At 42.0% G+C, this 13,738-nt stretch overlaps 1 protein-coding gene across 1 annotated transcript in view; it reads left to right on the plus strand.

The window, feature by feature from the left end:
* Nucleotides 1-8,578, plus strand: part of ZPLD1 (zona pellucida like domain containing 1) — a 41,606-nt gene extending 33,028 nt beyond the window's left edge. The window contains exons 8-10 of the mRNA XM_030205112.1: nt 900-1,008; nt 2,651-2,680; nt 8,403-8,578. Coding sequence (XP_030060972.1) covers nt 900-1,008; nt 2,651-2,680; nt 8,403-8,578 — 315 coding nt within the window. The remainder of the gene's footprint in view (nt 1-899; nt 1,009-2,650; nt 2,681-8,402) is intronic.
* The last annotated feature ends 5,160 nt before the right edge of the window (nt 8,579-13,738 follow it).

Here is a 13,738-nt window from a genome sequence, read left to right on the forward strand (position 1 = left end):
TCTGCCCAACAAGATATACTCATATGCGCTACTTTATATGTAAACCCATGTGGGTACAGTGGGTTTTGGGGTTTTTTGGAGGGCTCAACATTAACCACCACAAGTGTAACAGGTGTGTGGGGGGGGGGGGGGGGGGGGGTAATGGGCCTGGGTCCACCTGCTTGAAGTGCAGTGCACCCACTAAAAACTGCTCCAGGGACCTGCATACTGCTGTGAAGGAGCTGGGTATGACATGTCAGGCTGGCAAAAAAAGTTTTAGTTTTTTTTTTTGGGTGGGAGGGGGTTGGTGACCACTGGGGGAGTAAGGGGAGGTGATCCCCGCTTCCCTCCGGTGGTCATCTGGTCAGTTGGGGAACTTTTTTCAGACTTGGTCCTAAAAATACATGGACCAAGTCCGGCCGGCGAAATGCTCGTTCGAGCCGGCCATTTTTTTTCATTATAAGGTGAAGCCGGCCATCCCGTAACCACGCCCACCCCGCCCACGTCCCGCCTTCGCTACCCTACCAACACGCCCCCTTGAAGGTTGGCCGGTGCCATGACGAAAATGCAGTTGGGGCCGGCCAAAATTGGCTTTCGATAATACCGATTTGACTGGGATCAGGAGATTGCCAGCGATTTCCTGATTTGTGTTGGAAGATCGCCGGCGATCTCTTTTGAAAATAAGCCTGATTGCTATCTAGTATTGTATTGGATGTTTGTTATCCTTAAAATTTTAATAAAATTTACTTTAATTAAAATCTAAACAGCACATCACTGGTTCCTGCTACAATGTGAGAGAACATGCATCTGTATCAAGTTTTTAAATGTTAAAAAAAAATCAAAATCATAGCACATATGGTGATGACATAGAAAGGCCTATTCATTTCTAGTCTTAACTTTGGTTTTAATTAATTCCTCAGAATTGTAATAACAGGGAGAGAAGAGACATTCTAAGAAGGACAACTTGGACCCCTCAGATCACCTCTGGAAGCGCTGTAGTCTCAGCTGGACCGATTATAACAAGGAATGGTAGGACTGTCCGTATAAACCTTATTATTTTGTACTGTACAAACTCAGAAAGGGACCCTTTTACTAAAGAATGTTAAGCCTTTAACATGCAGTTAACTTACTGAAACAGGCAACCTCGCAACTGTGTTAAGGGGGATTGCGCTACTTTCACTATTTCTGCGCATTAACATTGATGAATTCTTTTTAGGAATTTTCTGTTAAGGGGAGTGGCATGAGTGTTGAAGCATTAGCCAGTTAGCACATTATACTTTACACTAACTGGCTAGTGCATAATGTGTTTGCATGAGCAGAACCTGGGCTAGACTCCCAATTACACACAAAACCTATAGAATACTGTAAATTACGCAGATATCACTGACATTTAAGCACCAACACTTACATCTGTAGATTAATGATTATTGGTGATTTATTACCTTGTCATTGGCTTTACTGTAAATTTTAAAGGGAATTTCATTTTTTGTCTCAATGTAATGTTAATTTCTGGTAATTTCCAAATTTAACTTTTGTAATCTGCATAGAACTGATTACACCTAAATTCTATGCACATATTTCACTTGTTGGGCTAAGGGTGAAGTATAAAAAAATGTGAAGAAGGGGACAACACTTTACAAAATCAGAACACTACATCACTGATTTTATGCTGAGAATAATATAGGAATTTTTAAGACATTCCAGGTATGTAAGACTTTTGAAGTCAAAATGATGAAATACTTTGACACCCAGCAGACAGGTCTTAACAAAGATCTGGGTTTTCTATCCCATTATAAACCATAAATTATACTGCTTTGTTACCTTCTTATCACCCATCAGCACTCCCTGTTTCTCATCCCACCTTATCCTCTTCCTGTGAGACTGTCATTGGAAAGCTTTTATGTTTCATTTACATATTCTTATCCAAAACACTCTTCTTAAGGCTAACAATTAATTACCACTCAAAAAATTAATAGCTAATGTGTAGCAGCATAGTCTGATTAGCATAAAGGGGAAAAAGTCTCAGAACCCTACTTGCATTTTCCTTTTTGTAATAGCAGGATCTATAGGGTTGTTCCAATCATAGGCATAAAAAACCCCTTTATTCTTTAACAAAATGTATTTAGTCCAATAAAAAGATATTATCTTATTATCTATTTTTTCTTTTTATTAATTAACCTTTAAAGTGGACTACATGGCTACCACATTAATTCATCCTAAATAAAACTTAATTTTTCTAATTGTGTTGACCCCAGTCTTCTTACTACTTTCTGTCTTCTTTTCATTCTCTTTCCAAAGGTCTCCTGTCCATTTGTCATTTCTTTCTCCCTCTGTTTTCTTTACCTCCTCTACTACATCCAGTTCTAACACTGATCTGTTCCTTTTAGTGCGTCTACAGCTCGGCTTAGCAACAGGGCCCATACTTTGAAGGTCCAGCCAAACTATGCCCAGAACACATCTTCTTCCAATTTGTGTGTACTGGATAAAAACATGTATAAATAGCACCGCTTCTAAAATTGCTCTCTTGTATATGAAGATTTACATATCTAAATGGCATTTTTATACATGTAACACATCCAAATGCTTTCTTATGTCTTATATCAAACTTTATTGATATAGTGATTCATTTGCAAAGGAGTAATTAATTTTTTGCTCTTTATGTTTTGCACAGATGAGATACCAACCAATCACTCTGAGCATGGTACGTGGGTAACAATCTGGGTAATACAAAGTCGAGAATCTTTTAAATAATAATTACCACCTATGTGTGTATGCATATATAGTACAGTACACACACACATCATTATTCCACCCATCTCCACCTTTAGACCCTTGAAAATGGTTACATCCTGCAATAGGAGGAATTGTGGAGGGTAGTTCTATTAAGTGGTGCCTACAATAAGCTTACTTGCAACCTATTATATAAAGAAAAGCACATGCTACTTAAAAAAAGAAAGAAAGAATACCAGTATAATATGTCAAATGCACCTAGAATTAATGCAAACTGACTTTCACCAGCTGTAGAGGTGATGTAAATGATCACGACTAAATTGCAAAGGGATATGAGTAGATTATTATATACTATAATCGGTGTGCACTTGTGCACCCCACCCACATAATGCTCAGACTCCACCCATGCGAACAGCTAACTACAAACCACTGCATTTAGGCACCATTTTTTAAAAATATCTTTATCAAGAACCAAAAGGGTGCCAAAACCAAACATTGTGCATAAACCAAATCAAGCAGGCTGGATACATTGAGTGAGTTGCCCATAGCAGCAGAAATAGCAGTATCAGGTGTAAAAATTACAAACTACAAAATGAGTTACTCCTTGGTTCCAAACTTTTATACAAATTTCCCCCCTGCATGGTCTCCCCTCCCCCTCAACCTGCTGCATAAAGGGATTTTGAAATTTTGGACATCTGACTGTGCTACCTGTTAGTGTCTGGAATGCAAGAAATGGCTGACTGGGAGTTGAGGTCAGCAGAAGTGGCACAGACTTTGCCCAAAAGATGATATCTTGCCCTGTGGAAACAATTTCAGTGCCTGACTACCTACCGAGTGTGGCTAATTTAGGCACCATGTTATAGAATAGTATACGAATGCTGGTATTCAAGTCATTTACATGCTTTCCTGACATGGTCTTTATAGAATTACCCCCTTTGTAGCTGGTGCTTACTTTTTATGCCTGCACATTCCCTTGACATTTTATGCTTTAAAAATTACTTCCATATCACATAAAAGTAGGTGCCATGTGTGCATGCACCGAGTGAGCAAAATGCTGTTCTGTATGCTCCAGTCACTTATAAAGCTACTCCTTAAGGGAGTTATTTCCAGGGCCAGCTCAAAAGACAGTGGTGCCTTGAGCCAACTTGCTTCGGTGGCGCCCCCTTGTCGCATTGCTTTCAGCACCCCCACCCTCCCCACAGCTTTGGCTTCTCTCCCTCCCTTGAGCCGGCATCTTTCACCCCCCCCCCCCCCCGTTCCCTCCTCTGTCTCTATCTCTGTGGGTCCAGAACTACTCCATCACCTCTTTCACTCCCCAGAAACCCTGTAAAGTTTTCTGTGTTTGCCAGCAGCAAAAGCAGCAGTAGCATGACAGGCTGCCTTTTGGTCAGCTCCTGAGTCTTTCCTCTGCCATATCCTGCCCTCAGGAGGAAATTGCATCAGAGGATGCAGGACACAGCAGAGGGAAGACCCTCTGATGCTATTGATGTTGGCACTGCCATTGGTGACCAACGTAAACTTTGCAGGACCACAGGGGAGTGAGAGAGATGAGGGAGCAGTGCTAGAGCCTCAAGGGGGGTGGGGGTGGGGGGGGGGGGAGAGAAAGGAAGAGACTGGACTGAGTTTGGGGGGGGGGGGGGGAGAAGAAAAGCCTTAACCTGTAGACCAGGTGAGGTCAGAGGTTGGGTATTTTGGAGCCCTTAATTGCTGGCGCCCTGTGCCAGAGCCTCATCTGGCTCAATGGTTAAGCCAACCCTGGTTATTTCATAACATGATATGTATGTAAAATGTCAAAAAGATCATAGGCCCGATAGTCAAAGGGTTTATGCGCCTAACTTTGAAAGTTATGCTTATAAATTAGCTTCTTTCAAAATTTAAGTGGGATGAGTGCATTAAGCTTTTTTTTCCAAAATTTCATTAAACTCTTAAATTTAGGAGCATAACAAGTGGGTGGCACTATTAGGCTCATAAATCTAGGCAAACAAATGGCAGGCCTAAATTTATGAGCATAACTTTTAAGCTCCTAAAATGAGATGAATTTTCAGCTAAAAAGTTATGCTGTTAAGTTTGGCTGAAAATAGGGCACAAATTTAGGAGGTTAATGTAGGAGCATAAATTTAGGGGCCCAACATTTTAGGAATATTGGACCTTACCTGTCTTATAAAGGCAATATATGTACCTTTGTACAGTAGGTTTTCAGAATAATCTCAAATAGTGCATAAATTCACTCAAACAAATTTACACCTGTTCCTGGTTGATGCCTCGGTAATATTTGTAAAAAAAGATTCCATTGCTCTAAGGAAAGTGATGTGGGGGCAGAAACACAAAACAAAAAATGAATAGGAGAGGTGGAGGAAACTAAAGTGCTTCCGAGTAAACTACATTGGAGGGATTAATCCCCCACTGTTTTTGTCCTCCCCTCATACCCGAAAGAGACACTGGCAAATGTTATCAAATGCTGTGAAGCTTGTGGAGACATTAAAAATATAGCTTTCTAATAATAGCAGACATACACATGTATGTGCCAGTGTCCAGCACACAGACATTTATGTTTGCATCTGTTGGCATTTTAAATATTTGGGGCCAGATTCTATATTTGGAGACAAAAAAAAAACAGCACAAATGGAAAACGCACCTACAGAATGACACAGGGACAAATTTTGTCCCCGTCCCCGCCCAGTCCCCGTGGGTTTTGTTTCCATCCCCACCCCATCCCTGCAGGTTCTGTCTCCGTCCCCGCAGGCCCTGTCTCTGTCCCCTCCCTGTCCTCGCAGGTTCTGTCCCCGTCCCCATGGACTCTGTCCTCATCTGCAGAAACCTCGAACAATTATGATTTTATATTTAAATCTTTTTATTAAAGTATAAAAAGGAACAATATGCTGTTCAACTGTTGTGTATAAATTACAAATAGAAAACAATAATAACAGCGAGCAGCTATAATAACTCTCCTCACCACCACCCTCTGCCATTCCAACCCCAATAATAGCTGATTTCTACTACCCCAAGGAATCTTAATTCACCCTGTTAAAATGTCCACGAGTACAAAATACAACCCATTCTGTATGCTCTAGAGGGGAGAAATATGCCCTATGAAGCACTGTTATGATTTTTTTCATCTGTGGATTAATAAGAAGTCATCAACAATCTCAGGATTCAGTCTAGTTCTCCTGTCTTCTATAGTCCTTGCGACAATAGGAGATGTCTTCTTAGAAGATATGCTGGTAGCAGGATATACAGGATCCTCCAAGCAAATTTTGCTAGTTGTGGCGAGCATGTTTGCTTGTTTTTCCAAAAAATCAAAATATTGTTGTCTGTATCACTCAAACATAAATAACAGTCCTGTTCATTAACAGGCTTCAAAGTAGAAAATAACACAGGGACAAAGTTTGTCCCCGTCTCCATGGGCTCTGTCCCCATCCCCACCCCGTCTCCTTGGGATCTATCTCAATCCCCATCCCCGCAGTTACGCTGGGTCCCCGTCCCCGTGTCATTCTTTAAACGCACCTGAACTGGGTTCAATTCCCACTGCAGCTCCTTGTGACTCTGGGCAAGTCACTTAATCCTCCATTGCCACAGGTACAAAATAAGTACCTATATATATATATGTAAACCGCTTTGAATATAGTTGCAAAATACCACAGAAAGGCGGTATATCAAGTCCCATTTCCCTTTCCCTATAAACTGTGCCTAAGTTAGGCACAGTTTAGACTATGCATAGCATTGTCCATGCAACTAAAATTGAGGCGCAGCCATTAACGCCAATGAAAAGCTGGTGAAAATGCCAACACCCAATTTTAGGCACAGAACAGGTTATTCTATAACACTGTGTGTAAATTTTAGGAATGCCGATGACCCGCCCATGCTCCTCCCACAGCCACAGCCACACCCCATTTTGAGATTTACATGGACTACTTTATAGATTATGCTTAGCGAGTAGTGCATTTACATTTTAATTAGTGCCAATCAGTGCCGATAATTGCTTGTTAACATCTAATTATCAACACTGATTGGCTTGTTAACCAATTGAGTTGCTCATACAAATCAGAATACACCCAGATTTTCATGCACAACTCTAGTTGCACTATACAGAATTTGAGGGTTGATGCTTGAAAAATGGATTCTCAAGCTGCACATAACCAGAAGATTCATGCCCATTCATGGATGTATTTTAGATAGTGGAACTTGTTCTAAAATACTAGCAGAACTTGATGTCTCAATCTGAACTTCTCAATTCCAATTTGGATGTTCTATCTAAAACGTGCCTGTGCAGGTTATATTTGTCAGTAATTTCTGATTCTGTTCCATGCATAGGGGCTGGTTTTGAGAGGGAGCAGAGCAGTTTCACTAGGCTACTAGATCTGCAGGGTAAACTTTTCACCCTGTGGAGCCAGCTGGTTAATGCCTTGGTTTATCCTACTGATTAACTGGTCCCACAGTAAATAGCAGTGAAATGGGCACAAGATGGAGTCTTATGAAAAAAAAATAATGAAGATATAAGATTTATCAAGAAGTTCATTATTCCCAAGACAAATCTGTTATTGGCTTATCTATCAGTTGTATCCTGAAGCAAGTGCTCCAGAGTGGTTGAATACTTACTAGATATACTGCTGGGTATGGTGTGCTTCCTTCCATGGTAAGTTCAGAGCATATCAGCAAAAAATCAAAAGCAATTCCAGCACATAGAAAACTGTAATTAGCTTTAATTAACAGTGATCTGTGACTGACTGACTTATAAGTGCATTCACTCTGCAGCTCCTCAGTACCTCTCCACTCTCATCTCTCCCTACACTCCTCCCCGGGAACTGCGTTCATTGGGTAAATCTCTCTTATCTGCACCCTTCTCCTCCACCGCCAACTCCAGACTCCGTTCCTTTTATCTTGCTGCACCATATGCCTGGAATAGACTTCCTAAGCTGGTACGTCAAGCTCCATCTCTGGCCATCTTCAAATCTAGGCTAAAAACCCACCTTTTTGATGCTGCTTTTAACTCCTAACCCTTACTCACTTGTTCAGTACCCTTATTTTATCATCTCCACCTTAGTAATTCCCTTATCTCTTATTTTGTCCTGTTTTTCTGTCCTAATTAGATTGTCGAGCAGGGACTGTCTTTTCATGTTCAAATGTACAACACTGTGTATGTCTTGTAGTGCTATAGAAATGCTAAGTAGTAGTAGTAGTAGACAGACTTCTGCCAGTTATGTTATTGCTAAAATGATCATTGCACTTATTACAGGGTCACTGTCAGCGCTAATAAAATAGGATTTAAAAATCTCTGACAGATCGATCTTATCTTTCCAGAATTTTTTTTGTGCTGACCCTTTTATTATGACTTGAATGCATTTGAAGATGTTGGCAGTTTCCGAAGAAAAACTTTTATATGACATTTTAAAAGGATTCAGGCCTCAGTGTTCCAAACTGGAATGTCTGAGGTCTCTTCATATCTGTGATGCAGAAGCTGAGATATGCAAAGCTAAGAGAAGCTGAGGCTCAGCTGTAGCTTGGCAGGAATCTGGATCAGATGAATGGACCAATCCCCTTTATTCACTTTGTTGCTATACCACAGTTGCATGCAATGCCCAGTATTTTTCAAATTGCCATGGTACCATGCCTGACATGTCTTTTCAGGTGGCTAATAATGCTACAATCAGAGAGCAAGAAGCCATCATAATGTTCTATTTATTCATCTTTTACAGCCCAGCTAAACGGCGCACCATTCCAGCTAAACTCGGTCACCAGTGCACTGATTTCAGGAACAGTCCTTTTGGGAATCACAGCGTTCTGCTTTTTTGTACTCTCCATCATCCTTCTGAACAGAAAGAGACACAACAGCTTAGTCCTGACTGACATACGAAACCCAGTTTTCAACTAACTGTGCCCACTTGCACTTTGATTTTGGATTGGGGGCTGCCTTAAGAGTCCATATATGGCGCTCTGTATATTAAATTGACAAGGTCACATACTGCCCTTCTTGGACTATGATTTCTTTAAATTTTTAGTCTGTAGCGTTGCATAGTGATTGAGGATAATAAGTATTTTAGAATATGACTGGGTATATTTTTATCAGAGTGTTGTATGAGCAAGCTAACAAGTTGTGTCAAATAGGGGCCTTAGAGATGGGATGCTCCAAACCCAGAATCCTCCATAATTAAGCTACACTGGGATGCTCTGATAAATTCTTATTTAGCTCTCCAATGCTCTTTACTTCCCCGTTATTGATTTTCTATCTTTTGTGGTAGAATCTGCAGAAGCATGAAACTCAGAAATAGTTAAACCATCATCAAGGCATCAACTCGTTACTGTCCCTTCACACATTTTGCACAAGAATTACTCACAGTCAGAGAGTTCTCAAGAAGAAACAATCTGGAAATCTCTGCTTTATGGGATCTCCTTGAATTTAGGAGCTGACTATGGGGACAGAATGCCTATGAGACCATGTTGTTACTGCTCACAGGCGCTGCTCCTATTTTTAACCGGTTATCATCTATTCAGTTATATACATAAGCAGTGCATTCAACAATCCCAGAAAACAACACATAGTACCAGTCGATTGTGAACACTTCAGGTATTACATCCCCAATAGATTCTATAGCATGACTAGCTGTTATTGAATGAACAATGGGGTCAAAATCTTCCATTTGGAAACAAACTTTTCATATTTCCAGAATCGGACCAATCACATGATGAAACTGAGCTGGCTTTAACGAGGGGCTACAAAACTACAGTGCCTGTAAACATATAGGCCAGGGATTCCCAAAGCTGATCTGGCCAGTTAGTCTTTTTGGATAGCCACAATGAGTATACATGAGATCAATATGCATATTCTGAGTCTTCAATGAATGTAAAGTTATCTCATTGAGGAGCAGCCTAATGTCTAGAGCAGTGGCCTGAGAACGAGGGAAGCAAGTTCAGATCCCACTGATGCTCCTTGTGATCTTGAGCAAGTCACTTAATCTTCCATTGCCTCAGGTTCAAACTTAGATTGTAAGCCCACTAGGGATAGGAAAATATCTACTTAACCTGAAAGTAACTTGTCTTGAACTGCATAGAAAGTTATGAGCTGAACCCAGTTGTGCTATCCTAAAAACCTGACTGGCTGTGGGTTTGGAAAGCCCTGATATAGGTATTTGTATATAGTCAGTTTATTTACATAGCTGGGTGATGTTATGTTAAGTACTTTAGTGCACTGCTGATAATAGTTCAGTGTGCCAGTCACAGCAGTCCTCCACTATGAGTTCATTGCTTACTACAGTTGCTTTTGGTTGGAATGTTCAAGGAGCAGGGCTGCCGAAAGGGGGGGAGCAGGGGGTGGGGCAAAATTCCCCAGACCTCAAAGGGGGGCCCGGCGCCTGGGTCGCTCTCTCTCTCCTGCTTCTGATGGGACCCGGGTGATTGTGTCGGAGAAAACTCCGATGCCGGGCCCCCTTGGAGGCTGGGGAGGACCTGGAGGAACAGACACAGCAGGCTACTCTTCTTCATAGTCTGCTGCATTGCCTTCCCCTGCAGGTTGCTTTTCCCGCTGATGCCGCACATGAGTGACCTGAGAGAAAAAGCGGCCGCAGGGGAAGGCCACACAGCAGAAGGAAGAAGAGCAGCACTAGAGGATGAACTCTTCTAATGGCAGGACCTTGGGATCCCCGCCAGCCAAGGTACCACCAAGGGCGGGCGGCATCAGCGATTGGGGAGGGTGGGGCATCGGATCCTGGAAGGGCTGGCGGCAGTGGCAACTATCCTGGGTGTGGCCCGGTGGCGGCGGTGGTGACAATGATCCTGGGGGGGGGGGCCGGCAGCAGCAGCAGCAATGATCCTGGGGGGGGGGGGGGGGGCTGGTGGAAGCAACGATCCTGGGGGGGAGATCCAGTGGCGGCCTTGCCCTGGGCCCGGCTCAGTCTCTTGGCAGCCCTGTCAAGGAGTGTTCTTACTGAAACACTTGAAGAACTGATTGTCTAATATATGATTTCCATGGTAAGACTGCTCTTAGTGTGACTAGTAAGAAAGCAGAGGGAAGAGAAACCCAAGAACTGGCAAGTGGATTTGCTGTCAACATCTGCAGATGTCATCGCCTTTGTAAGCAGGTAAGAAAGTGAATGAACTTTCGGATCAAGTCTTATATATGTAAAACACAACTGGGCATGTGTAGGCCACATCACTACATTCAGGGCCGTGCCTAGGGTCTCTGGTGCCCCCCTGCAGACTATCAGTTGCCCCCCCCCCCCCGTCTAGCAGAGCAGGAACAGAAGGGAGCAGGCAAGTAAGCCGGACCTCAGGAAAAAATAGCACTGTATGTATCCCTCATTGATAAGTCTCTGACTCTAAAGTTTAGCAATTTCATTAAAGCAAAATGTATTTTCATAACACTTCAAAGATTTCCAACTCAAAATAGGAATGCTAATTCAAAATGTGAGCAAAGTCCTCTTAGTTTCCAAAGATTCTTTTTCTAATCTCCTTTGCACCAAAGGATATAATTCAGATCAAACATTTATCTCTGATCAACTATCTCAGATCAAATATTTATTTCAGATCAAATATTAAGGTTTCCTTGCTTACAGTCACTTAAATCTACCTAGCCTTTATATAGCTTATAGGATTTAAACACTCAAACTGAAATTCACCCTTTTCTATTCTTCGTAAACTTCAAGTAATCCTGAAATATTCAGATCCTTTTCTCACTAGAGAAACCTCAAACTTCAATCTCCACCAACCTCTTTTCATTCATATTTTCTCATTTACCACATAATCAGGCACTCTTTTATAATTTCAGTCAACACACACAAGAACTCACAGCTGCATGTCTCTCTTGGCCAAACCGACGGTCAGTTGCTCTCTCACTGTGTTCCCTTCCCGGCAGATTTCTAACAGAAGCTGATCATCCAATCAGAGAGCTCTATTTGAATGCAGATTAACATACAGACACTGTAATGGGAATTTTTAGTCAAAAACACTAGATAAGCCCTTCGTTTTTGAATCAAACTTCACACTTTTGATCAGAGCCATGACCTAACATTAAGGCTGTAAACATTTCCATCATTTTTTATCCATAAATATGCAAATGAGAACCTCCCAAAATGGACTAATTTGCATATGATTTAAAAAAATCTGAGCATATGACAACCAAGTATAGACTCCCAGCACTTGAATTCTGCAATTAGATTTAATGCAAATACTTTTAAAACTTATTTTTAGCACTTTTAACATTTCAGGTTCTCTTTAATTTGAATGCTGTTCAAGCTCTGAAGCTCACCCTGAGTGAGGAGTTATCCCCAAACCAAAGCATATATAGCAATCTGGTTGCATTTTCTCAAATAGTTTGAAGAGCCTGCCTCCCTCAGTGAATACTGCTGTGTTGCTTTCACTTCTGGTTTGCCATAAAAAGGAGGGCAGGGGAGATAGGAGAATTGCAACTTCAGGTAAAAGATTTTGCAAGTGAGCGGAAGGCAGGGACGCAGCGCGCCCCTCGAAGGCAGGCACCCCCCTGTCTTGCTTACCCCGCTTACCGCATTGGCACGGCCCTGACTACATTATCCTACAATGGCTGTGATCGATAACAGTGGTTCACATCTATTAGTGCTTTAACTACCCAACACAGTTGAAAAGGGGATTTACTAAGCAAAACCTTTTTTAAATAAAAAAATTAATGAAAGTCTAGATACAATTTAGGGGTCCTTTTACTAAGGTGTGCTGAAAAATGGCCTACGGTAGTGTAGGCGCAGGTTTTGGGCTTGCTCAGATCCATTTTTCAGCGCACCTATAAAAAAGGCCTTTTTAAAATTTTTGCCGAAAATAGACGTGCGGCAAAATAAAAATTGGCACACATCCATTTTGGGTCTGAGACCTTACTGCTAGCTGTTGAGTTAGTGGTAAGGTCTCACACAGTAACTGGGCGGTATTGACCTACGTGCTTCAAATGCCACTTGATGCGAGTAGCGGACGCACGTCAGAAAATAAACATTATTTTTTGAACGTGGGAAGCGGATGCACGCCAATTAAATATGAAATTACCACAAGAGCCATGCAGTAGCAGAAAATTCAAGTTTTAGAAAAGAGTATGTAGACTAGCTAATAAAGTTTGCTTTTTTTTATCAATATCCTTCAATTCCTCTTTTAAACAAAATCTTTAAGTTACCAAGCACAGAGCAAAATGATGTCACTTACCCAGAGAAATGTCCTCTTCTCTCAGATCATCTCAGAAAGAAAGTTAAGTGAGACCTTTCCTCTCTATAGGAGACTGCTTCAAACATACCCTTTGAAGCTAACCCAGTAATCAGATTGCTCTTAGTAACTGTTGCAAATATTCTATGTCCTCACACTTTAATTAGCATCTAATTCAGGTCAGTAGCAGTGCTACCTCTCCAGCAGGCAAAGAACAAAAAATGACTTTCTTTTACTACTACTACTATTTAGCATTTCTATAGCGCTACAAGGCGTACGCAGCGCTGCACAAACATAGAAGAAAGACAGTCCCTGCTCAAAGAGCTTACAATCTAATAGACAAAAAATAAATAAAGTAAGCAAATCAAATCAATTAATATGAACGGGAAGGAAGAGAGGAGGGTAGGTGGAGGCAAGTGGTTACAAGTGGTTACGAGTCAAAAGCAATGTTAAAGAGGTGGGCTTTCAGTATAGATTTAAAGGTGGCCAAGGATGGGGCAAGACGTAGGGGCTCAGGAAGTTTATTCCAGGCGTAGGCTGCAGCGAGACAGAAGGCGCAAAGTCTGGAGTTGGCAGTAGTGGAGAAGGGAACAGATAAGAAGGATTTATCCATGGAGCGGAGTGCACGGGAAGGGGTGTAGGGAAGGACGAGTGTGGAGAGATACTGGGGAGGAGCAGAGTGAGTACATTTATAGGTTAGTAGAAGAAGTTTGAACAGGATGCGAAAACGGATAGGGAGCCAGTGAAGGGTCTTGAGGAGAGGGGTAGTATGAGTAAAGCGACCCTGGCGGAAGATGAGACGGGCAGCAGAGTTCCTAGGGGCGCTGACACCCAGGGCGGATCGCCGATGCGCCCCTCCCCCCCGGGAGCAGCACCCCCCCTG

Source organism: Microcaecilia unicolor, chromosome 5 (assembly GCF_901765095.1).
Source record: "Microcaecilia unicolor chromosome 5, aMicUni1.1, whole genome shotgun sequence".
Classification (NCBI taxonomy): Eukaryota; Metazoa; Chordata; class Amphibia; order Gymnophiona; family Siphonopidae; genus Microcaecilia; species Microcaecilia unicolor.